Genomic DNA, 24,738 nt, shown 5'->3' with positions numbered 1-24,738 from the left:
TGGAACCAAAAATCTCACATTTGTACTCATCAGACCAAAGGACAGATATCCACTGGTCTAATGTCCAATGCGCGTGTTTCTTGGCCCAAGCAAGTCTCTTCTTCTGATTGGTGTCCTTTAGTAGTGGATTCATTGCTGGTATCAAAAGTTGCGTTCTCAGGACCTAACCACGAGATAATTATTCCCATAGGGCAGCGTCAGTGAAACCAACGTTTTTGGCTTCCGATGAAGAGTCGTTGAAAACGCAAATGGATTGGTTGATGTGAGTACCTAAGATTTCCTACGTTATGCACTGACTCTTTGAAGATATGGGGAAAATTTGAAATTGTATCTGCGTATAATCGATTACTAGAGATTTGATAAAGTAATACTGGGAATATTTATATGCAACTTAAACAACCCATACGTAGACGTACGTTGGTTCAGATAGAATTTTCTATCATGATGTCATCATGAATCATGACATGATTCAAACAGTTTTAGAAACTTTAGAGTGTTTTCTATCCAAATCTACTAATAATATGCATAGCTTATCTTCTGGGGATGAGTAGCTGGCAGTTTAATTTGGGTATGCTTTTCATCCAAACGTGAAAATGCTGCCCCCTATCCTAGAGAAGTTAAAGGAGTAGACGACCTTGTGCATTTCAGGTAAAATAACAACCCAATATCCCAGAACAAATTAGCTATCAACAGCAAGCTAGCTAAATAGGACAAATTAGCTAGCAACTGCAAGCTAGCTAGCCAAATTGCCATAAATGTTTAATGCTAATCGACCTGTCCCCAAATTAATACATTTATAATTGGTTCAGAGTTTGTTTTGATATTTTAACCTGCGTGTCTTCATCGCGTTTGGTGTCGGGGGGACAAACTCAATTTGCACACGATGGCGCACACGCGTGGCTGGTTTGGGTATGGTGTAAGCTAAGAAAGACGTGAGTAGTTAATATACTAGCAATTTCGATGCAATGATATGCTACGCGGTTCATAAGGATAGCGCAACCAACAAATTTGTCTTGATTAGTTAAAACAAAGAATTTGCATCTTAATCGGTATCGGCTTTTTTTGGTCCTCCAAAAAATCGGTATTGTTATCGGCGTTGAAAAAATCATAAATCGGTCGACCTCTATACAGGACACTACATAGTGTCAATAAAATATGTTATTAACGTTCTGCTGACTTATGAAGGTTCTCATGATCCACAGGTTACTGTAGGGTGTGAGAGATATTTAGATGGGTTGATGGACCGCCAAGATGATTTGGAGTAGTCCAACCTGAGACTACCTCAATGGGTATTTCTCTTCTGTTCCCATGTTGGAGACCAGGGATTACAGTCTGTTAAAATAGGGCCAACATTTTGTGGCTGGTCTTTCAACGGTTGAATGTGTGTGTTTGTGTAATGAGGAACATGTAACTTGGTTCCAGAAGGAAGTCCATTTCAATTAACTTTCATCAAGGTAAGTGTTTCTGGGTGTAACGTCGTCCCCAGGTTATTGCATACACAGCACATACAATATAAGCCTGGGATATCAACCATTCCAAATTGGCCTTAACTTCTCTAGGGTAGGGGGCAGCATTCGGAATTTTGGATGAAAAGCATGCCCACATTAAACTGCCTGCTACTCGGGCCCAGAAGATATGAGATGCATATAACTGGTAGATTTGGATAGAAAACACTCTAAATTTTCCAAAACTGTTAAAATAGTGTCTGTGAGTATAACAGAACTGATTTGGCAGGCGAAAACCTTTTGGTTTTGTAGTTTTCTATTCAATGCCATTACAGTATCCATTGACTTAGGACTCAAATTGCAGTTTCTATGCCTTCCACTAGATGTCAACAGTCTTTAGAAATTGTTTCAGGCTTGTATTCTGAAAAATGAGGAAGTAAGAGCAGTCTGAATGAGTGGACCCTCCCGTGTCACAGAGCTTTTTCATGTGCGAGACCGAGAGAGTGCCTTTCTTGTTTACCTTATAAATTGACAACGTTATTGTCCGGTTGAAATATTATCGATTATTTAGGCTAAAAACAACCTGAGGGTTGAATATAAACATCGTTTGACATGTTTCTATGAACTTTACAGATACAATTTGGATTTTTTTGTCTTCCTGTTTTGAATGCGTTTGAGTCTATGGATTACTGAAGAAAACACGCGAACAAAACGGAGGTTTTTGGATATAAAGAGACTTTATCGAACAAAAGGAACATTTATTGAGTAAATGAATGTCTGCTGAGTGCAACCATATGAAGATCATCAAAGGTAAGGGATTAATTTTATCTCTATTTCTGACTTGTGTAACTGTTACTGTTACTGTTTGTAATGATTTGTCTAGTGGGCTATGTTCTCAAATAAATCGTAAGGTATGCTTCGCCGTAAAGCATTTTTTAAATCTGACACCGGGGTTGGATTCACAAGAAGTTAATCTTTAAACCTATGTCAAATATGTTTTGTTTTATGAATTTTTATAATGAGCATTTCTGTATTTGAATTTGGCGCCCAGCAGTTTCACTGGCTGTTGAAGAGGTGGGACGCTAACGTCTCACGTACCCAAGAGAGGTTAATGGGAGTGACCATAGAATTGTGTGTGTGACCTTACTGAGTAAAATGTGTGTCAGGGTCACTAGATAACAGTAAAAAAGGCTAAACCCTGCCCATTTCTACAATTTATCTTCTTAAAATTGTATTTTAAACCTAACCCTAACTAATGAAGGCCAAGTTTGATGCGTTGGTCCACATTTGGGCATAAGTGTCTGGGAACAAGATTAGGTGTAATATAACTCACTTTTCACTTCAGAGCGTATTGCAATCCTTCGACCCAACATGTCACCCTTTATAAAGCACGTTTATATCATATTCAACATAGTGGGTTATGTCACATTTGACATGGGTGATTATGCCACATTTATGAACCCTTTATAAAGCATGACATACGGTTATAGAAACGTTACAACATGTATTTACTGCTTATGAAAGCATTATGAAGGCTTTACGAAGCCTTCATAAGCTAAAAGTCATTTAAAAGAGGGACCCTATTGCGTTGTGATATTTGCAGAGTCATGCCTGCGTTATACAACGAAAGAGACCAACTGTTGTGAGTGTCTGGGTTCATAATACACCACGATTAATCTGTTCAAAAGAGCTCGTTTCCTCGCCAATTAGTTTTGATGATTCAAGCATTCCTTATATAAGGCACCATGATGCTGCCAGTTACCACTGCTAACGTTGTAACAATAAATAAAAAGAGCTATAGTCACAGCAAAGTTTGCAAAAAAAGAGGGAGTAACCTTGCCGACGCTTGGCAGAAGCGGTTGCACAGTTTCAATGAGAGTTTGAAAGGGGGGGGGGGGGGGGGGGGGTGTTCTCAAGCGGAAGGACTGCAGTGTGAGATGCTTCGCTGCTCGCTCGGCATGCTAGTTCGAGTTATACGAGCATTCAGCTCAGAGCCAAAGATGCTCCTACAACAAAAATGTGTGTGCGCGCGTCGAGGTGGGTTCATCTCCCAGCTAATTTACAGCCTGTCACATTGTATCGGGTGTCAATGCGCAACGAGAAAACACTTGCTTAGGCCACGATGCTGAAGACACAAGGCAACAACAGAAACATCTGTCTGAATAACTGCAGTCCTTACCATCTGCACATGGTAATGTGAGAAGACCAGTGGCAATGGGGGGGAGAATAATAATGACAGTAGAGTGGGGGTCAAAATGATGCACTGGGAGTGCTGGTGTCAGGACCAGTTGAAGAGAGGACGGGGTGAGAGAAAGGTAGGGGGAGCAAACGAGCTGGTGACAGAAAAAGGGGATAGGAGGGAGTAGGAGAGGACAGAAAGAGAAATGAGCCTTGGACTGCTGGTGGCAGACCAAAAAGAAAAATAAGCAGATACAGAAAGAATGTGGCTCTTAAGAGTGGTGGTATAAACCATTGGAGGCAATGAGAGAGAGAGATGTACAGAAACATTATACAAAGCTACTGTAAGAAAAAGAGACTCACAGGGATACAGAGGCCCACGTTGGAAGAGCGACACTGAACAAGTCGCATGAAAAGACAATAAGACAGGAGGAAAAAAGAGAGATAGGAAAAATGGCCTTTCGAGTGCTGGCACTGAGAAGAGAGAGAGAGAGCAAGAGGAGAAAGAGCAAAAAAAAAATACAAACAATGAGAAATGTGCAGATGGATAGAGTCAGAGCGAAGGGATGAATAGAGCGACAGAGAGAATGAGAAGTGAATGTGAAGGCTCTGCTCAATTACTCACCAACCTGTTTGCTGGGAAATGTCAGAAATTCTGCACATGCTCAGATCACCACAGCCCCACACTCTCAATGCCACTGAAGCGAGGCAAGCGTGGCTACCTAATGTCTGTGAAGGCAATTGTCTTCACCCCCCCTCCAGGTGTCGGCCATCTTCCCCATTATCCCGTGTATTTATACCGGTGTTCTCTGTCTGTTGCCAGTTTGTTTTGTTCGTGAAAACTCCCAGTGTTTATCCCCCTGCTCGCCTGTTTGTTGCTCCTGTTTTCTAGTCCTCCCCAGTTTTGACCGTTCTGCCTGCCCTGAGCCCGCCTGCCGTTCTATACCTTGCCCCACCTCACTGGATTATTAACCCCTGCCTGCCCTGACCCAGAGACTGCCTGCCGTTCTGGGCCCTTGGCAGCCTCTCTGGATTATTGACCCCTGCCTGCCTTTGACCTGTCATTTGCCTGCCCCTGTATTAGAAATAATCTTTGTTTCTTCAACACTGTCTACATCTGGGTCACACCTGAAACGTGATACTTGTTCAGTCAAAGGCTCTTTCTCCAATTCATCCTTCCTTGATTCATTGTATCCTCTCTCCTCAGCTTCTTCTAAAAAGACAGTGGAAAAGAATGTCCTTAGCAAGGACCTTGGACCATCTCCTCCAATACGGTTGAAAAGGAGCCGAGTAGATAGGATGCGAGGAATCATGGTAATATGAATTGAGATGACTGAAGACAGCTCGGTTGCTCTTTCAGTGTGTCTATCGACAATCAGAAGTGGCTTCTCTGCCTCGTCTCCTTTCCACCATCTGTGCCCTGGTGTGTTTGTTTCAGCTTTCCTTCCCCCCCCCAAATCCTATCCTTAACCATTACTGTGGACATTCTAAACTACCCCAAAATCAGCGTCTAGGGGCAACTTGCCCCTACTCCTCCATCTGCACTGATGTGAAAGAACTGGACATTTATCTGCACGACTCACAACTTTGTTGGTTTGGGGTTGTTTTCCCCCCCACCTTGTCTGCAGTTTGTCTCGTTGCCACAGAGGACAGAGAGAACTTTGCACCTTAAGGCCCACATAGCTAAAATCCTACAGTCTATCTTAAGCCACGATTTTCCCGTCCCAGACAAAATATCCACGTCGTGGGCCAATTCTTAGGTCGTAAACGATTGTCGGACGTCATAGAACATGCAGTGTGACATGGTTTAGGTCCACTATGTAGGGTCGTTAGGCTTCGGGGGAAAAAATCTGTCAGTGTCACAATTGTTTTGCCTTTATTGTGTAGTGTGGCAGAAGTTACGAACCGATCCCAGTTGACTAACCAATAGGAACACGGCTGTCAGTGACGCAATGCATTTTTTACGCCCATGCTTGATACACCCAGTTGACCTAGCCTACGTCGCAGTTGACAGCCTACGTTGGCTGACGTAGCCTTGCGAGCCAATCGCAGAATGGGACGACAAAAATGAAGCAAAAAATTGTACAATCTGGCAAGGTTGATCAAGATTTTAAATTTGGTCACGTCGCACAGTGGGACATGTAATAATCGTAAAAGACTGAATCCAACATACAACGTGGGAGGACCTTTAAAGGGATAGTTCACAAACCCAAATCAGATTTGTCCAATGTTTTCAGATCTCCAAGGCAACTTAGCACCTAGATTACGATCTTGGGTCAGTTCAGCATTTTCCCCAGTAATGGTTAAAGTTAGGATTGGTGAGGGTGAACTGATCCTAGATACAGTTGAAGTCGGAAGTTTACATACACATTAGCCAAATACATTTAAATGCAGTTTTTCACAATTCCTGACATTTAATCCAAGTAAAAATTCCCTGTTTTAGGATCACCACTTTATTTTAAGAATGTGAAATGTCAGAATAATAGTAGAGAGAATGATTTATTTCAGCTTTTATTTCTTTCATCACATTCCCAGTGGGTCAGAAATTTACATACACTCAATTAGTATTTGGTAGCATTGCCTTTAAATTGTTTAACTTGGGTCAAATGTCTTGGGTAGCCTTCCACAAGCTTCCCACAATAAATTGGTTTAATTTTTCCCCATTCCTCCTGACAGAGCTGGTGTAACGGAGTCAGGTTTGTAGGCCTCCTTGCTCGCACACGCTTTTTCAGTTCTGCCCATTATAGGATTGAGGTCAGGGCTTTAACATCTGCCAAATATGTGTACACGACCAATAGAATTTGATTTGGATAGATGGATAGGATTTCCCAGGACTGTACCATTAGGCCTACGCCATGAACGAGGACGTGACGGGCCAAGACTGAAATCCCATCACTTGTTAAGTGCATGTGCAAAGTTAAAAATCCACACTGTTGCTTGTAGTATCATAAGACTTTAGTAAGCTAGCGTCACATCTACCACAACTGAAATGTCCTCTGAAAAATTGTGTATTGTAACTGTTCTTTTCAGAGACAGTGACAGTACTTATCCTTTGAAACCGTGCATGTAAACTGCCCCTTAGATTTTTATGCTTTCATTGTTTCAAAACTGTCGAGTCAGCAATCCCCTCTTCCCTCGCTCTCTCTCTGGTCTCAAGCTGTGTCCTCTCTCGCCCTTCAACCGCTATACGTGGACACGCATCTTTCAGAGCGATTTGGCCTTAATATGTGTTAAATCTTACCAGATATAGCTCCCTGCCACTGCTGATCCAGTTACAACCCCTATTTCAATTCTAATATGACACCTTCTGTGTCACAAAGCTGGTGTCAGCACAAGGTATTTCCCTATGATCCATTACCTCAACTCTCTTCAAGGGAGCCCATGGTTGAACAAAAAAGTTAAAGTAAAATAAGGTGGTTTGGGGGGATTGAGTGAATCTCAGGAGGAACATCTGAACATGTAACATATTTTTTACTAAATGTCCTGCAAAGTAATTATAGTAAAAACAAAAAGGAATAGTGAAAAAACTATTTCGTAAACTGAAATGAAATAATTAACAAAACTGTTTGAAAAAACTAAAACTATACTGAAACCTTTACCTTTGACACCAAAACAAACTAAAAACAAAAATGATCATGAGTTATATTCATAAAAAATAGATATCTAAACTTTGGGCAAAAATCAAATACGGTTTAAGCTTTTTCCATTCTTTAAATAGAGTTTTCGAGTTTCAGAATCTGGCAGGTAAATGCTGCCAGTTGATGATGTTTTAAATAGCCCTAGCTTGTGCATCGCTATCACTAGCTACACTATATATACAAAAGTATGTGGACACTCAGTTACTTTCAATGTGGCACCGTCACAGGATGCCACCTTTCCAACAAGTCAGTTCGTCAAATTTCTGACGAACTAGAGCTGCCTCAGTCAACTTTAAGTGCTGTTATTGTGAAGTGGAAACATCTAGGAGCAACAACGGCTCAGCCGCAAAGTGGTAGGCCACACAAGCTCACAGAACGGGACTGCCGAGCACTGAAGCGTGTAAAAATAGTCTGTCCTCGGTTGCAACACTCACTACCGTGTTGCAACCTGCATCTGGAAGCAATGTCAGCAAATTAACTGTTAGTCGGGAGCATCATGAAATGGGTTTCTATGGCCGAGCAGCCACACACAAGCCTAAGATCACCATACACAATGCCAAGTGTCGGCTGGTGTAAAGCTTGCCACCAGTGGACTCTGGTGCAGTGGAAACACGTTCTCTGGAGTGATGAATTCCACTTCACCGTCTGGCAGTCCAACAGAGAAATCTTGGTCTGGCGGTTGCCAGGAGAACGCTACCTCCCCGAATGCATAGTGCCAACTGTAAAGTTTGGTGGAGGAGGAATAATGGTCTGGGGCTGTTTTTCATGGTTTGGGCTAGGCCTCTTAGTTCCAGTGTAGGGAAATCTTAAAGCTACAGCATACAATGACATTCTAGACGATTCTGGGCTTCAAATGTTGTGGCAACAGTTTGAGGAAGGCCTTTTCCTGTTTCAGCATGACAATGCCCCCGTGCACAAAGCGAGGTCCATATAGAAATGGTTTGTTGATATCGATGTGGAAAAACTTGACTGGCATGCACAGAGCCCTGACCTCAACTCCATTGGATGTCGATTAAGGCAGTCAGAGGGGTTGGCTTAAACGCGGAAGACACATTTCTGTTGAAGGCATTCAGTTGTACAACTGACCAGGTATCCCCCCTTTCCCATTTAACACGTTTGGGATGAATTGGAACACCGACTGCGAGCTACAGTAGGCCTAATCGACCAACCTCACTCACTGCTCGTGGCTAAATGGAAGCTAATCCCCGCTGCAATGTTCCAACATCTAGCGGAAAGCATTCCCGGAAGAGTGGAGGCTGTAATAGCAGCAAAGGGGAGACCAACTCCATATTAATACCCATGATTATGGAATACTTTTGGTCATGTAGTATATCAGTTGCGAACAGTGAAGAATTCTGCTAGGTAGCTAGCTAAAAGGGGAAGGTAAACCACCAGTGGTCGGTTGAGAGAGTCTCCTTCCACCATATTTCTTGCACCAGTCTAGGCGCTAATCATCAAGGCAAATTGTGGCTATTTGAAGAAGCTCAAACATAAAATATATTTTGATTTGTTTAACACTTTTTTGGTGACTACATGATTCCATATGTGTTATTTAATAGTTCTGATGTCTTCACTATTATTCTACAATGTAGAAAATAGTAAAAGAAAAGAAAAAACATTGAATGTCATTCACTGCAGTTAAGGAACAAACGGGAAAGTAATTCTGCTTTGAAAGTTGATAAACTTGTAGCCCCACTGTTTTTCACAGTATTCACAGGATCTGTGTCTTTCGATTAGTGTATGCTGTGTATTTTTACGAAATGTTTGATGATTAGTAAGTAGGTAAACACGTTGCTCTATGTAGTTATTCTAGTCCATTTGTGACGGTGGGTGCAATTGTAACCTATGCCATCTACCTGAAATATGCACATTTTTCTAACAAAACCTATCCCATACCATAAATATGTTATCAGACTGTCATCTGATGAGTTTTTTTCTTGGTTAGGGGCTATAAATATCTTAGTTTAGCCGAATTAGTGATAGCTACTGTTGTTGGTGGACAAATAAAAGATGGTGGATTATGCTAATGTGTTTTTAGCTAATAGATTTACATCTTTACATATTGTGTCTTCCCTGTAAAACATTTTAAAAATCGGACATGTTGGCTGGATTCACAAGATCTGTGTCTTTCATTAGCTGTATTGGACTTTAATGTGTGAAAGTTAAATATTTAAAAAAAAATAAAAAAAATTGAATTTCGCGGCTCTGCCTTTTCAGTGGGGGTGGGGGGGGAGTGCCGCTAGCGGCACCCTCATCCTAGACAGGTTAAGGATTCACGTGAGGCCATATGGTAAAAACGCCATGTCAAATAAAATCTCTTTATTTGTCACATGCGCATGATACAGAAGGTGTAAATGATACAGTGAAATGGTTACTTTCATAGTAGCAATATCAAAAACAGAAAGTGTCTTGATACAAATATTTTATCATTATTAGATGACACTTATCCGACACACTCATATAAATTGATGGATCATCTGAAGGAAATGCTAAAACCATCCCCCAGCCACATCTAGCTAAGTGGATGGGCCACTATTATCTAGACATTATTGTCTAGACACATTGTCTAGACAAACACCCCCAGACACACCTGGCTAATTTGACCTCCAGGCGAAGTGGAGTCTATTGTTTACACATGTAGCTTAGCTAGGTAGCTAAACAATGAACCGGCATAATCCCAACTCATACGGTGGTGGTGTATGTTTCATGATTAATTATTCATGGTGTGATTGTGATAATGTACAGAAACTCAAGACCTTTTGTTCACCCAACCTAGAATACCTCACAATCAATTGCCGACTGTATTACCTCCCAAGAGAATTATCTTCGGTTATAGTCACAGCCGTGTATATTCCCACTCAAGCAGATACCACGACTGCCCTCAAGGAACTACACTGGACTTTGTGCAAACTAGAAACCACATTTATTGTAGCTGGGGATTTTAACAAAGCAAATTTGAGAAAGAACTTCGGTAGCGTTTTATCAACACATTAACTGAAGTACTCTCACTGGAAATACACTCGACCACTGCTCCTACCCCTTCCGGGATGCCTACAAGGTGCCCTCCCTCCCACCCTCCCTTCGGCAAATCAGATCACAACTCCATTTTGCTCCTCCCTTCCTATAAGCAGAAACTCAAACAGGACGTACCCGTGCTAAGGTCTATTCAACGCTGGCCAATCGGAATCCATGCTTCAAGACTGTTTTGATTACGCGGACTGGGAAATGCTCCGGGTAGCCTCTGAGAATAACATTGACGTATACACGGGCACGGTGACTGAGTTCATCAGGAAGTCTATAGGGGATAATGTTCCCAATGTGAATATTGAAACCTACCCAAACCAGAAACCGTATATACACTAATGTTCAAAAGTTCGGGGTGACTTAAATGTCCTTGTTTTTTAAAGAAAAGCAATTTTTTTGTCTATTAAAATAACATCAAATTGATCAGAAATACAGTGCAGATATTGTTAATGTTGTAAATGACTATTGTAGCAGGAAACGGCAGATTTTTTATGGAGTATCTACATAGGCATACATAGGCCCATTATCAGCAACCATCCCTCCTGTGTTCCAATGGCACGTTGTGTTAGCTAATCCAAGTTTATCATTTTAAAAAGGCTAATTGATCATTAGAAAACCCTTCTGCAATTATGTTAGCACAGCTGAAAACTGTTCTGATTAAAGAAGCAATACAACTGTCCTTCTTTAGACTAGTTGAGTATCTGGTGCATCAGCATTTGTGGGTTCGATTACAGGCTCAAAATGGCCAGAAACAATATATATTTTTTTTTACAACTAATTAAAGAGCAGCAGTAAATAAATAACAGTATCAAGGCTATTTACAGGGGGTACCGGTACAGTCAATGTGCCATCTCCAAAGCATACTAGAAATTGTCCTGTTTTGCCAATCGTTTATGAAATGAAAACTTTCCAACACCAGCCATATCATGATAATTCATGAACGTTTATACGCCTTTATGACAGCTTTATGTCGCCTTTTTATATAGGAGGAGTCAAGTCAAGTGTTATCTAATCATACAGAGAAGCAGCAAAATTCATATGATTTATTTGTTTAAGGTAATGTCAAGATAATGACTAAACATATTCCACTCTGAAAACATAGAATTGTATGAAATTTCTTAGAATCATAAAACTATAATCTGATGATGTGTGCAGTTTTAGTCAGAATTAGAACAAGGACCTTTTTAGTCTGTAAGCAGGTTGCAAGTGGGAAACAAATGATAAGAGGAGCTATCGACAGACGAGTTGTACTACTGTGTTCCTTACAGGACATTGTCTCCACCCGTGGAGGGGATAAACTGTTAGGCTTGCAGAAAATTATGAAACATGTTGCAGATTAAACAATGTATCTGTGTAGTGGAAAAAGACTGACTGTCTGAGCATGGCATAGCTTAAGACTTGAACATGTATGTGTGTGCCTAAGAAAATACCGAGAACAATTAAACTGTGTTTGACTCGACCCGGCTACAACTCTGAGAAATGTATGATAGGACAGGGAGTACTTCTCAAGGTTTCTCTAATCTCGGTGGAGCGGAACTGTCGGCTGGGTAGTGATACACAGGGGTGAGAACTCTGGAGAAGGATACAACTCACCTACTGTTCGTGTGTATGTATGTGCGTAGGATGTCTACTGTTTGTGTGAAAGTATGTGCGTAAGTAAGGAGCAAGGTATAAAATGGATGTCTTTGTATAATGGACTTCAGAGTGCTCTCGTGAGTAAACGTTTTGACTATTGTAAGCTGGGAAATCGGTCCGTTTCATTTCAACCAGAACCTTACAAACTCTGGGTTGCAGACGAAGTAGAATAATTGAAGTTTATGAACATTGATAACCAAATTCTCATAACATTTTACGACCACGGAAATCCCTCTGTGATTAAATTGAAGTGTTGACATAAGTAATGGCTTGGTGAAGCAATTCATTGCTCCAGCCCAATTATAAAACCATGGAAGGGTATGGTGGATACTTGTGTCTGCCAACAGAAAAAGTATAGTCAGAGTGCCAAGAGGATGGGACAAAGATCCCTACATATGCAAGACAAAACTGCTGATGCATAACGGAACTGCTCTCTCTGTCTCGCTCTCTTTCGCTGTCAATCTCTAGCTCTTTCTGCTAAATGAATATAGGGGAAACACTGTAGCACAGAGTCAGTTTAAAGGGATACTACAAGATTTCGGGAATTTAGTTATGAGTCATGCTCGTAATATGCTAACAAAGCATCTGCCAGACGTTATGTCAAGTGTCACCCAATTCTCCTTTGTGTCTACATCCTCCACGACCCTGACAATATGAGTTACATTAGTGGAGCACAGCCACTGACCTATCAGTTTTGAATGTGTTGCTGTGCCCAAGGCCATGGAGAGAGGTTTCCACTTACACTGGCCAGATCTCCTTTTCCTCTCTCTGGGTGTAAGAGAATCCTCCTCAGGGTGCTTCCCCCTCAAGCCTGCTACTATATTGATCTGTCTCCTTTAAGAGGGCTGCGGGAGACAAGATCGGAGGAGGAAGGAGAATACCAAACTGCACCCATACATAGCCCACCTGTAATTAGCCCATCCAACTACCTCATCCCCATACTGTTATCCATTTTATTTATTTTGCTCCTTTGCACCCCAGTAGCTCTACTTGTACACTCAACTTCTGCACATCTATCACTCCCGTGTTTAATTGCTATATTGTAATTATTTTGCCACTATGGCCTATTTATTGCCTCACCTCCGTTATAATACCTCATTTGCACACACTGTACATAGACTTTTTCTATTGTATTATTGACTGTATGTTTGTTTATTCCATGTGTAACTCTGTGTTGTTGTTTGTGTTGCACTGCTTTGCTTTATCTTGGCCAGGTCGCAGTTGTAAATGAGAACTTATTCTCAACTAGCTTACCTGGTTAAATAAAAAAAGGTGACATTTTTATTTTATTTTAAATACACTTAGAAATGGCGAGACCAGAGGAAGGCCTCAAGCTAGAGATGTGTGTGGCAGGAGATGGGTTGGGGGATGTGGTGTGTGTGTGTGACTGATCTGGTGAGAGTGTGTTTGTTCTAAATATGAAATTAAGTCCATCTAGGGCTGTTACGGTGACTGCATTACCGCCACAACGGCGGTCACGAGTCATGACGGCAGTCAAATTCCACGTGACCGTTTAGACACCGTAAATAGGATTCTCCAAGCTCTGATACTGCTGCTGGTCATTAGCAGCCTACCCAACTTGCTAACTGCCTGGTACGCAGCACTCTATTGTCCCTCTAATCACTGACATCAATGCAAATGTACTCAACAATCGAATCAAACACTTCATGAGAGCCCATGAGCTCATGTTGCACAACATTTCTGAAGGCTATGTAATTGCGTGAGAAAACAGTGTTTGGATGGCGTCTATTAAAAAGAGCAGAATCGCATCAGCTTTCTATAGGCTAGGCCTACTATATGTATTTCTTAAGTTTCCTAATATTAAGCACATTGCTTCTCGTTACAAACAGGAGTTTAACTTCTTATGGCTGGGGGCAGTATTGAGTAGCTTGGATGAATGAGGTGCCCAGAGGTGCCCAGAGTAAACAGCCTGATACTCAGTCCCAGTTGCTAATATATGCATAGTATTAGTAGATTTGGATAAAAAAACTCTGAAGTTTCTAAAACTGTTTGAATGATGTCTGTGAGTATAACAGAACTCATTTGGCAGGAAAAAACCTGATAACAAATCCAACCAGGAAGTGGGAATTCTGAGGTTGGTCGTTTTTCAACTCATTCCCTATTGAAGATACAGTGGGATATTGGTCATGTTGCACTTCCTAAGGCTTCCACTACATGTCAACAGTCTTCATAAACTTGTTTGAGGCTTCTACTGTGAAGTGGGGCCGAATGAGAGGGGATTGAGTAAGGTCGACCATGACCTGAACATGCGCATTCATGTGAGAGCGAGCTCTGTTCCATCGCACTTCTGAAGACAAAGGAATTCTCCGGTTGGAAGATTATTGAAGATTACGTTAAAAACATGCTAAAGATTGATTCAATACTTCGTTTGTCATGTTTTTATGGACTGTAAAATAACTTAAACTTTTCGTCCGTACTTTCGCTGGACTTGCCCGCGCGTCGTGAGTTTGGAAAGTGTACTGAACGCTAGAACAAAAAGGAAGAATTTGGACATAAATGATGGACATTATCGAACAAAACATTTATTGTGGAACTGGGATTCCTGGGAGTGCATTCTGATGATCATCAAAGGTAAGTGAATGTTTATAATGTTATTTCTGACTTCTGTTGACTGCACAATATGGCGGAGAAATGTTGTTTAATCTGAGCGCAGCCTCAAATTATTGCATGGTGTGCTTTTTCCGTAAAGTTTTTTTTAAATCTGACACAGCGGTTGCATTAAGAACAAGTGTATCTTTAATTCTATGTAAAACATGTATCTTTCATCAAAGTTTGATGATGAGTATTCCGGTTATTTGATGTGGCTCTCTGCAATTTCTCCGGATATTTTGGAAACATTTCTGAACATGGCGCCAATGTAAACCGAGTTTTTTTTAATATAAATATGCACATTATCGAACAAACATACATGTATTGTGTAACATGATGTCCTATGAATGTCATCTGATGAAGATCATCAAAGGTTAGTGATTAATTTTATCTCTATTTCTGCGACTCCTATCTTTGGCTGGGAAAATGGCTGTGTGTTTCTTGCACTTGGCGGTGATCTAACATAATCATATGTTGTTTTTTCGCTGTAAAACATATTTTATTTTTTTTAATCGACACGATGGGTAGATTAACAAGATGTTTCTTTCATTTGCTGTATTGGACTTGTTAATGTGTGAAAGTTACATATTTCAAAAAAAATATTTTTGAATTTCCTTGAGACAATTGTATGTGCCATTCAGATGGTTAAAATGAGCAAGACCAAATATTTAAGTGCCTTAGAACTGGGTATGATTGTGGGTGCCAGGTACAATGGTTTGTGTCAAGAACTGAAACGCTGCTGGGTTTTTCATGCTCAACAGTTTCCTGTTGGAGGAGACTCACTTCTTTTTTGTTTCTTTTTTCCTCTTTTACATACTATATTTATTGTTACTTTTTGGCTCTGTCGCTTTGTCATTTTTGGGGTAGTGTGTGTAGATTGATTAGGGGAAAAAAACGATTTTAATCCATTTTAAAATAACTCTGTAATGTAAAAAAATTTGGGAAAAGGGGTTTGAATATTTGCCGAATGCACTGTACGTATTGAATCGCCTTGAAAGGGAAAGATGCACATCCCTAATATTTAGGCAAGTTAGCTTGCTAATTCCTTGATCCTGCTTTATAGTACACCCCTCTGTCCTGCACTGAAGTCAAGCCTCTGAACACCTCAACTCATGCCTCAAACCATCACTGCGGTGATCCCTTCCCAGCACTAAGTAGCCCTCTCATTCCCATTCCCCATAATATGTCACTATAAATGTCTTTATATTCAAATGTTTTGGTTAAAAATGACTTGTCTTTGGGTTTTTTTTAACACGCTTTGACAGCTGCGTCCTTTACCGTGGGTCTCCCACCCTCCTATATTTTTCAAGTCACCAGCCTCCACTGGTATAGGTAATTCCATGTGAAGAAAGCATGTCGCTCAAACGTTTACTTTAACTTGCTCTAGCGCACACTTTTTGAGCTCTGTGCACCTGCGCACTCTCACTGCTGTAAAAAATAATAATAGTTTTGAGTCTGAATAATTTTTGGGACCAGTATGCGTCCAGCATCCCCCTTTAAAAAAAAAAAATAAACATCTGTTATATGCCATGATGAAAACCAAGTAAGGAAATGCACTGCTTGGTAATTGCAGTCTTTCCTTTTCCAGTAAAAGGAAATACTTCCATATTAGCAAGGCATTATACAGTCATCTCTACTCTGAGAGCATAGGCATTGGGAGCTGTCCGCCAATGAGTGCACCAGTTTGTCTGCATGCCAAGGATCACTATACTGATCCAGGATAGAACTGCTGATGCACAACGTCTCTCCCTTCCTCTCTCTCTCACACACACCATCTATCTGTATTTGTCCATCCTGTTCCTCTAACCCTCTCGTTTAAGTGTATGCACCTCTTATCTCTCGTAACACGAGTCTGTGGAGCAAGAGTGGGTTTCAAATCAAATACAATTGTGTTTGTCACATGCTTCTTAAGCAACAGAGAAATGCTTACTTCACGGGCCCTCCCCAACAACGCCGAGAGAAAAATAGAAAAATAATAGAAAAATATTAACGAGGAATAAATACACAATGAGTAGAGAACGATAACTTTGCTATATACACGAGGTACCAGTACTGAGCCGATATGCAGTGCTGTGAGTTTATTAAGGTAGGTATGTACATATAGCTAGTAGGGGTAAAGTGACTAGAAAACAGAATAGATAATAAAACAGTAGCAGCAGTGTTGGCGATCAGTCAAAAGAGTTGATGCAAAAAGGGTCAATGCAGATATTAACAGAAGCAGAGAGACACACACTATGACTTGGGTGGCTGGAATCTGACCATTTTTAGGGCCTTCCTCTGACACCCTCCTGGATGGCAGGGAGCTTGGCGCCAGTGACATACTGGGCCGTACGCACTACCCTCTGTAGCGCTTTACAGGGCACAAAAAAAATAAACCAAGCATCACACAGTTCTGCTCCCTAAATTCCCTTTCCCCGTCTCACTCACTCAATTGCGTTCTGTCTGTCTGTCTGCTCGCTCCACACGCACGTGCGCGCTGTGTGCGCCTAAAGAAATGGATGCTTAGAAAAAGGTATCTAACTGATGGGATAGGGTAAGGCAAAAGGTTAACAGTGTGGCTAGGGTTAAGAGTAAGGTTTCAAATCTGATTTTAAGAAGCAAAATTGTAGAAGCAAGCATGGTTTATGACTTTGTGGTGGTGGTAACTAACGTTAGTGACAACCCGACTTTGCGAACTGCTGGTGGCACTTAGCCTAGGCTAACCAATTCTATTAGCCCTCTAAAAATAGACAGTTCGACACTGAAAATATGCAAAAACATTAGTTTGATAAAGACAAAGTGCGTATTTTCATCAGAGTCATTAAACCTAGGCCTACTCACCAGACAGATGTCCTGGCCATAATTCATCCCATGCAGAGTTCAATGTAGAATTGTTCATCCATGTAGAAAATTCCGAGGAACAAGCATAATAAACTCAATCGAACATCTGTATATCGAAAAGAAGACAGATTTTGGTTTGTAACCCTACAAAATGGTGTCTTTCAACTTGCCAAATTGAGCCCCGTTTCAAATAATTACTGAAAACAACTGTTCCAGCCACAGTACTTTGTTCTATTTTATTCTGTTATATTACATCATGTTTTATACTATAAAATAGGTGTTCACTGTGGTAAGGGCTCGGGAAATAAGATCGTCTTGTCTGCTAAACTAACAAAACAAGTCTATGCCATTGCACAGCCATAGGCTTCATCAAGCAATCACCACACCTGCCCAAAGCGTTCTGGCATCCGCCAAACCCAGATTCGTCAGTCGGACTGCCAGATGGTGAAGCGTGATTCATCACTCCAGAGAATGGGTTTCCACTGCTCCAGAGTCCAATGGCGGCAAGGTTTACACCACTTCATGGTCGAATTGCTGCAAAGAATCCACTACTAAAGGACACCAATCAGAAGAAGAAACTTGCTTGGGCCTAGAAACACGAGCAATGGACATTCGACCGATGGAAATCTGTCATTTGGTCTGATGAGTCCAAATTTGAGATTTTTGGTTCCAACCGCAGTGTCTTTGTGAGACGCAGAGTAGGTGAACAGATGATCTCCGCATATGTGGTTCCCACTGTGAAGCATGGAGGAGGAGGTGTGATGGTGCTTTGCTGGTGACAGTCTGTGATTTATTTAGGTCAAGGCACACTTAACCAGCATGGCTACCACAGCATTCTGCAGCGATATGCCATCCCATCTGGTTTGCGCTTAGTGTGACTATCATTTGTTTTTCAACAGGACAATGACCCAACACACATCCAGGCTGTGTAAGTGCTATTTGTCCAAGAAGGAAAGTGATGGAGTGCTGCATCAGATGACATGGCCTCCACATTCACCCGACCTCAACCAAATTGAAGAAACTCAAATATATTTTGATTGGTTTAATACTTTTTTGGTTACTACATGATTCCATGTGTTATTTCATAGTTTTATTCAACAACGTAGAAAATAGTAAAAATAAAGAAAAACCCTTAAATGAGTAGGTATGTCCAATTTAGCAATTAGGATTCGTCATCTGTAAAGGTTGTGATAAATTAGCCATTGTTTCTCACTTTTAGCATATAGATAAATGCGCACATATTTTTTTTCAGTGCCGCCTTTGTTCTAAAAAATAAGGGTACTCAGAAAAAAAAAATCAGGCGAGTACTTGAACAGTCAAAAAAGGTCACATGCCTGTCCAGTCTCAGCATTGACTCCTGTTAAAATAAAAGTTTAATCAAATTTTAAAAACACACGTGCGCGAACACACACATACACACTCCTACCACAATTGCGAAGTGCAAAGACTTCAGCCAATGACCACAAACACACGCTAAACGGACCATGGAGCGCACACACAAATTCCTCTTGACCCTACCACACACACGCACACACTCCTGATGCTACCACATAGGACCCTAACAGATGCAGTCCTGAGCCTAACACACATATATAAATGTGACCCTGCAATGGACCACACATATAGTTCTCACCTAGGCACAAACGAGCAGTGCTTGACTTTTACTGGAATAGGTGCAGGTACTGTTTATACTGAGGTGCAGGAGCTCCACAATACTTTTGAGCTAATATTCTATAAGAGGAACAGGAGCACAAGCAGTAGAACATTTGAAGTGCTGGTACTCCGCTCCGGTGAGCTCCTGCCCAAGTCAAGCACTGCAAATGATCTCCCTCGCCCTCCATTTGGCAAATCTGACCATAATTCTATCCTCCTGATTCCAGATTACAAGCAAAAATTTAAGCAGGAAGCACCAGTGACTAGATCAATAAAGTGGTCAGATGAAGCAGATGCTCAGCTACAGGACTGTTTTGCTAGCATAGACTGGAATATGTTCCGGGATTCTTCCGATGGCATTGAGGAGTACCTCAGTCATCTCAGTCATCGGCTTCATCAATAAGTGCATAGACGAAATCGCACCCACAGTGACCTTACGTACATATCCCAACCAGAAGCCATGGATTTCAGGAAACATCTGCACTGAGCTAAAGGCTAGAGCTGCCGCTTTCAAGGAGCGGGATACTAATCCGGACGCTTATAAAAAAATCCTGCTGTGTCCTCAGACGAACCATCAAACAAGCAAAGCGTCAATACAGGATTAAGATTGGATCCTACTAAACTGTCTGACGCTCGTCGAATGTGGCAGAGCTTGAAAACTATTACGGACTACAAAGGGAAACCCAGCCGTGAGCTGCCCAGTGACGCGAGCCAACCAGATGAACTAAATGCCTTTTATGCTCGCTTCGAGGCAAGCAACACTGAAGCATGCATGAGAGCACCAGCTGTTCTGGACGACTGTATGATAACACTCTCAGTAGACGATGTGAGCAAGACCTTTACACAGGTCAACATTCACAAAGCCGCAGGGCCAGATGGATTACCAGGTCGTGTACTCAAAGCATGCGCGGACCAACTGGCAAGTGTCTTTACTGACATTTTCAACCTCTCCCTGACTGAGTCTGTAATACCTATATGTTTCAAGCAGAACACCATAGTCCCTGTGCCCAAGGAAGCGAAGATAACCTGCCTAAATGATTACCGCCCCGTAGCACTCACGTCGGTAGCCATGAAGTGCTTTGATCAGCTGGTCAAGGCTCACATCAATAAGATCCTCTCAGATACCCTAGACCCACTCCAATTTGCACACCACCCCAACAGATCACGCAATCTCAATCGCACTCCACACTGCCCTTTCCCACCTGGACAAAAGGAACACCTATGTGAGAATGCTGTTCATTGACTACAGCTCAGCATTCAACACCATAGTGCCCTCAAAGCTCATCAATAAGCTAAGGACCCTGGGACTAAACACCTCCCTCTGCAACTGGATCCTGGACTTTCTGACGGGCCACCCCCAGGTGGTAAGGGTAGGCAACAACACGTCTGCTACGCTGATCCTCAATGCCAAGTATGGTAACTGCTCAGCATCTGACCGTAAGGCGCTACAGAGGGTAGTGCGTTCGGCCCAGTACATCACTGGGGCCAAGCTTCCTGGCATCCAGGACCTCTATAAAAGGTGGTGTCAGAGGAAAGCCCCCAAAAATTGGCAAAGACTCCATTCACCCAAGTCATAGATTGTTTTCTCTGCTACCGCACGGCAAGCGGTACCAGAGCGCCAAGTCTAGGACCAAAAGGCTCCTTAACAGCTTCTACCCCCAAGCCATAAGACTGCTGAACAATTAATCGAATGGCCACCTGGACTATTTACATTGACACCCCCCCCCCCCTCCCATTTGTTTTTTTATACTGCTGCTACTCGCTGTTTATTATCTATGCATAGCCACTTCAGCCCTACATACATGTACAAATTACCTAAACTAACCTGTACCCCCGCACACCGGCTCGGTGTATAGCCTTGTTATTGTTATTTTATTGTGTTACTTTATTTGGTAAATATTTTCTTAACTCTTCTTGAACTGCACTGTTGGTTAAGGGCTTGTAAATACGCATTTCACAGTAAGGTTGTATTCGGCAGAGGTGACAAATAAAGTTTGATTTGACAGACAGGTGAGACAGACAAACGTGTGCAATCCGTTACTGAGCTACAGCATTAGGCTAAGATCAAGAATGGTCATGAGAGTCAATTCCCTAGACCAGGGATGGGCAACTGGGGGAACCCGGACCCCCTTTTGGACCAATTTCACACAAATTGGGTACTCAGTCTGGGTCTCAACTTACCGTTGAGAGTTAGAATAATAGAATACACAAGGTGCAATTTCCAAAATGTGGTTGTGCATCAGCAGTCACTCAGTTAGCCGATGTCAACTAAATGTTTAGCAGCCAGCTATCTAAAATTGTAGTAAGCATGGTCGAATTACCGACCAGGGTGGAGCCCATTGAGCATCTGTAAGCATTTGACTCCATTTTAGTGCAAAATGTGTAGAATTGCATGAAATTAGCTGTAAAACTGCTCATGTTTCTCTCCGCTCCATTGCAAAATGTTTAGAATCGCAGCAAACTTGCTTTAAAACAGAAAAATGTTCACTATGCCCCATGGCAAAATGTGCAGAAATGCAGGAAATGAACTTTAAAACGTTTTTTTTTTTTTAAGTATCTTCGCTTTCACGAGGGGGTCCACTAAAATGTTTTGCTCACAAGGTGGGGGCATGGACTGATGTGGATACGCAGACTCATGATGAGTTCCAATTCTTTGTGGCCCCCACCCCATCAAAGTTGCCTATCCCTGCCCTAGACTATTGGTCATCATTTCATTTGAGATTCATTTGCTTTTGGGGCATCCATCCCCTTTAGGTGGTATTTTGTTGTCCTCTGGTGTAACAAATGTCTGTCATTGCCTGAAAAACTACCACTTCTCCAATTCACCTAAATTAAAGGATTACCAGACTTACATACACACAGTTACTCATCTGTGAAGAGATTTGTGACATGGAAAAACACATGAAAGCAAGACCATACATTTTGCTCAATTACAAAAGGACTGGCTTAAAAAAAAAAAAAAGGTATTAAATTGTGAGCGCTAAGTCTTGGAAATGGTGGACTACTTATACTCAAATTACTTGGGCGAGACTGGTAAGTGAGGCACTTGAGATGTGTGCTCTGAGCATATAATGCTGTCTATCTCAATTTTTTATCTTAGGGCAATCCTTTTGACATAAACGGTTTGGATATTACAATTAATCAAATTTACTTGACATTGGATTAGTTTCCAAGGTGTGCTTTTTTTCTTTCTATCCACTTTTCTGCCGGACTTTTCTCAACAAATGTTTCAAATTGAAATACTGTAGAACAAAAGGGAACGAGTTACGTCTGTGCTTGAGAAAAACAGACTTCACATAGATCTTTTGGTTACTCACACAAACGCGTGGTACAGTAGCGCCCATCCTCTCGGTCTCTCCAGGGCATCATAAATAAGGGTTTGAATTCTCCGCTTCCTGATGTTATTCCGCTTAACGGGTCGCGTGTACCCCAGGGGCGTCTTGGCCAACAGTCCGAAACCCTGCGTGCTCCTTTTGAAATCTTCCCGACCCGGAGCCACCAGCAAGAGAGCTCCATCTTTGTCCACCCCAGCCTCTTGGTCCAAGTCCACGGGCAGGGCTGATGTCTTTTTGTCCCTCTGCTCCTCTGAACCGTTAGCAACATTTCTGGACCTGATCCCCATGTTCACTCGTGATCCTTGGCGCCGGGCTTATGGAGATCTGGTATGAGCCGCATGTCATGATCTGAAGGGATAAATCAAGATGACTTCAGCAGAGGGTCATTTAAGGATCTGGTCCCCTTCATAAAGGGGGGTGCTCCTCAGTCTGACTGGAGAGAACATAAAGGGTGTGTGTGTATATATATATATGTGTGTGTGTGTGTGGGGGGGGGGGGGGGGGGGGGGGGGGGCTATATAGCTACTTTGCACACTTGACAATGCATGAGTGAATACTCTTTGCAATAGCTTATTCAATTGGGTGTTGTATTTGCAGACAACGCTATCAACTAGGAAGCGTACCAGCGTAGGTTATTAATGCCTAGCGATAAAACAATAATGTAGCTATGAATGGAAACATTCGCCCACATTAAGAAGATTCGAGCAACAATTGCATGGCATGTAATTTCATAACCCTTAACAGACTGTCAACAGTAAATAGCCTACTACACCTTGAATTTCCATCGCTAAAATGTGAAAATAACTGATAGGAAAAACATAGGCTAGGCGAGCTCGCAACACTGGCTAAATTATCCATGAGGGACGAGACGTCCACAGGGAGTTGACCCGTAGCCTACCCGTGCTCCAAAGCCGACTGCTCCCGACAAAGCATGATTTATGTCGAGGCTTCCTCCTTCCAGCCTACACCTGCCGCTCCCGATAAAACCAACGCTGTGATGAGAGGTGGGGTATGGATGAGATGTCTTGCGTGATGGAGGAGAAAGGAGTCGATACGGAAATTGAAGCCCAACGATCCCAGGGAAAGATTCCTTTTTCTTACAGTGGCGAGAACAAGTTGCCTGGCTACCCAGACTACAATGCTACGCCACGCCCACGGACGTGAGTTTCTTCAAGTATAGAGAACGACAGAGCAGCGGTAGAATTTAGTGTGAGACGTCAGGCTAGCCAGAACCTACGTCGAAAATGTACGTCTTCAACCTAGGCTACAGCACAGGAGACTTCTGGAGCAGGCGATGCATTGCTGACATCGCATCTCCGAACGCTTTTGCACGTCCACACAATTATGTAAACATTACATGATTATCAAATTAGATTCGGCTCTGCCTATTTATTACTTTTATATTGTGTTAATTGTTCGTGATAAGCAAAGCAAATTGTAATTAGGAATTTGATAGGCTCTTGAAGAAATACCAAAAAATATATGGACGTCAGTGGGCGCAAATAAGATTTGCAACACCCACTGGGCATACATTGGTTTTCAAGGCAATCACTGTAGGTGTAATCAACGTGGAAAATACATTGGATTTGAAAAAAGTACTGTTTCCTTCTCATTTCAACCAGCATTGTAAAAATTGCAATTAGGGTAAATGTTCCATTTAAATACATTGACTACATCTGACTAACAGGTTGTTACATCAATCTAATTTCAACATAATCATAACTATGTACATATTGAAATTGCGTTGAGAATTCCACATAGAAACATTGAAGATATTTTGAATCCTATTCATGTATTGGGTGATTGAAATGAAGTGGAATTCTATATTTGATTAGACATTTTAGTAGAGGTAGTCTATGCAAATGACTATGGAAGCTGATCAATATAGCTTATTTTTAAAGCTAAGCAGGGCACATAGTCTTACATGCTGACCAGACCGCACCGACGTGCGCACGTTGATTTTGCCCACCCACACCAGACACGATCAGGGCATGTAGGTTGAAATATTAGTTTCTAGTCACCTCTCCTCCTTCTTTAAGGCTTATTATTATTATTTTGGACTTTATATGGTGGTTGGCAACCAACTTTAGGTGTATTGCCACAACCAACGAGTGTGGACCTAAGTTCATCTTTCAATCACCCACGTGGTTAAATGCTCCTAAAAACCAATGAGGAGATGGGAGAGGCCAAACTTGCAGCGCGTTGAGCGTCACAAATAGAACCAATTTCTATTTTAGCGCCTGGCCACACAGATGCTTGTGAGCAGTGTGGGTGCAATGATTGAATAACATGTGTACATTTTATTTTGCAATGCGCAAGCGACGTGTCCGGTCTTGGCAGCATGTAACATGGTAGGCTGGTTATTACTGAAGTACATTACCAGTCATATACCAGTAGGTG

General features: G+C 41.8%; 1 protein-coding gene across 1 annotated transcript in view; it reads right to left on the bottom strand.

The window, feature by feature from the left end:
- The window catches only part of kcnq3 (potassium voltage-gated channel, KQT-like subfamily, member 3), a 110,501-nt gene extending 86,892 nt beyond the window's left edge, over positions 1 to 23,609 (bottom strand). The window contains exons 1-2 of the mRNA XM_055867570.1: positions 23,237 to 23,609; positions 22,321 to 22,686 (exon numbers count right to left, since the gene is read on the bottom strand). Coding sequence (XP_055723545.1) covers positions 22,321 to 22,625 — 305 coding nt within the window. The 5' untranslated portion in view covers positions 22,626 to 22,686; positions 23,237 to 23,609. The remainder of the gene's footprint in view (positions 1 to 22,320; positions 22,687 to 23,236) is intronic.
- Positions 23,610 to 24,738: the final 1,129 nt, after the last annotated feature.

This window comes from Salvelinus fontinalis, chromosome 17 (genome assembly GCF_029448725.1).
Source record: "Salvelinus fontinalis isolate EN_2023a chromosome 17, ASM2944872v1, whole genome shotgun sequence".
In the NCBI taxonomy this organism is placed as follows: domain Eukaryota; kingdom Metazoa; phylum Chordata; class Actinopteri; order Salmoniformes; family Salmonidae; genus Salvelinus; species Salvelinus fontinalis.
Note: the sequence above shows the minus strand (reverse complement) of the source record. Positions and strands in the feature narration are given on the sequence as shown.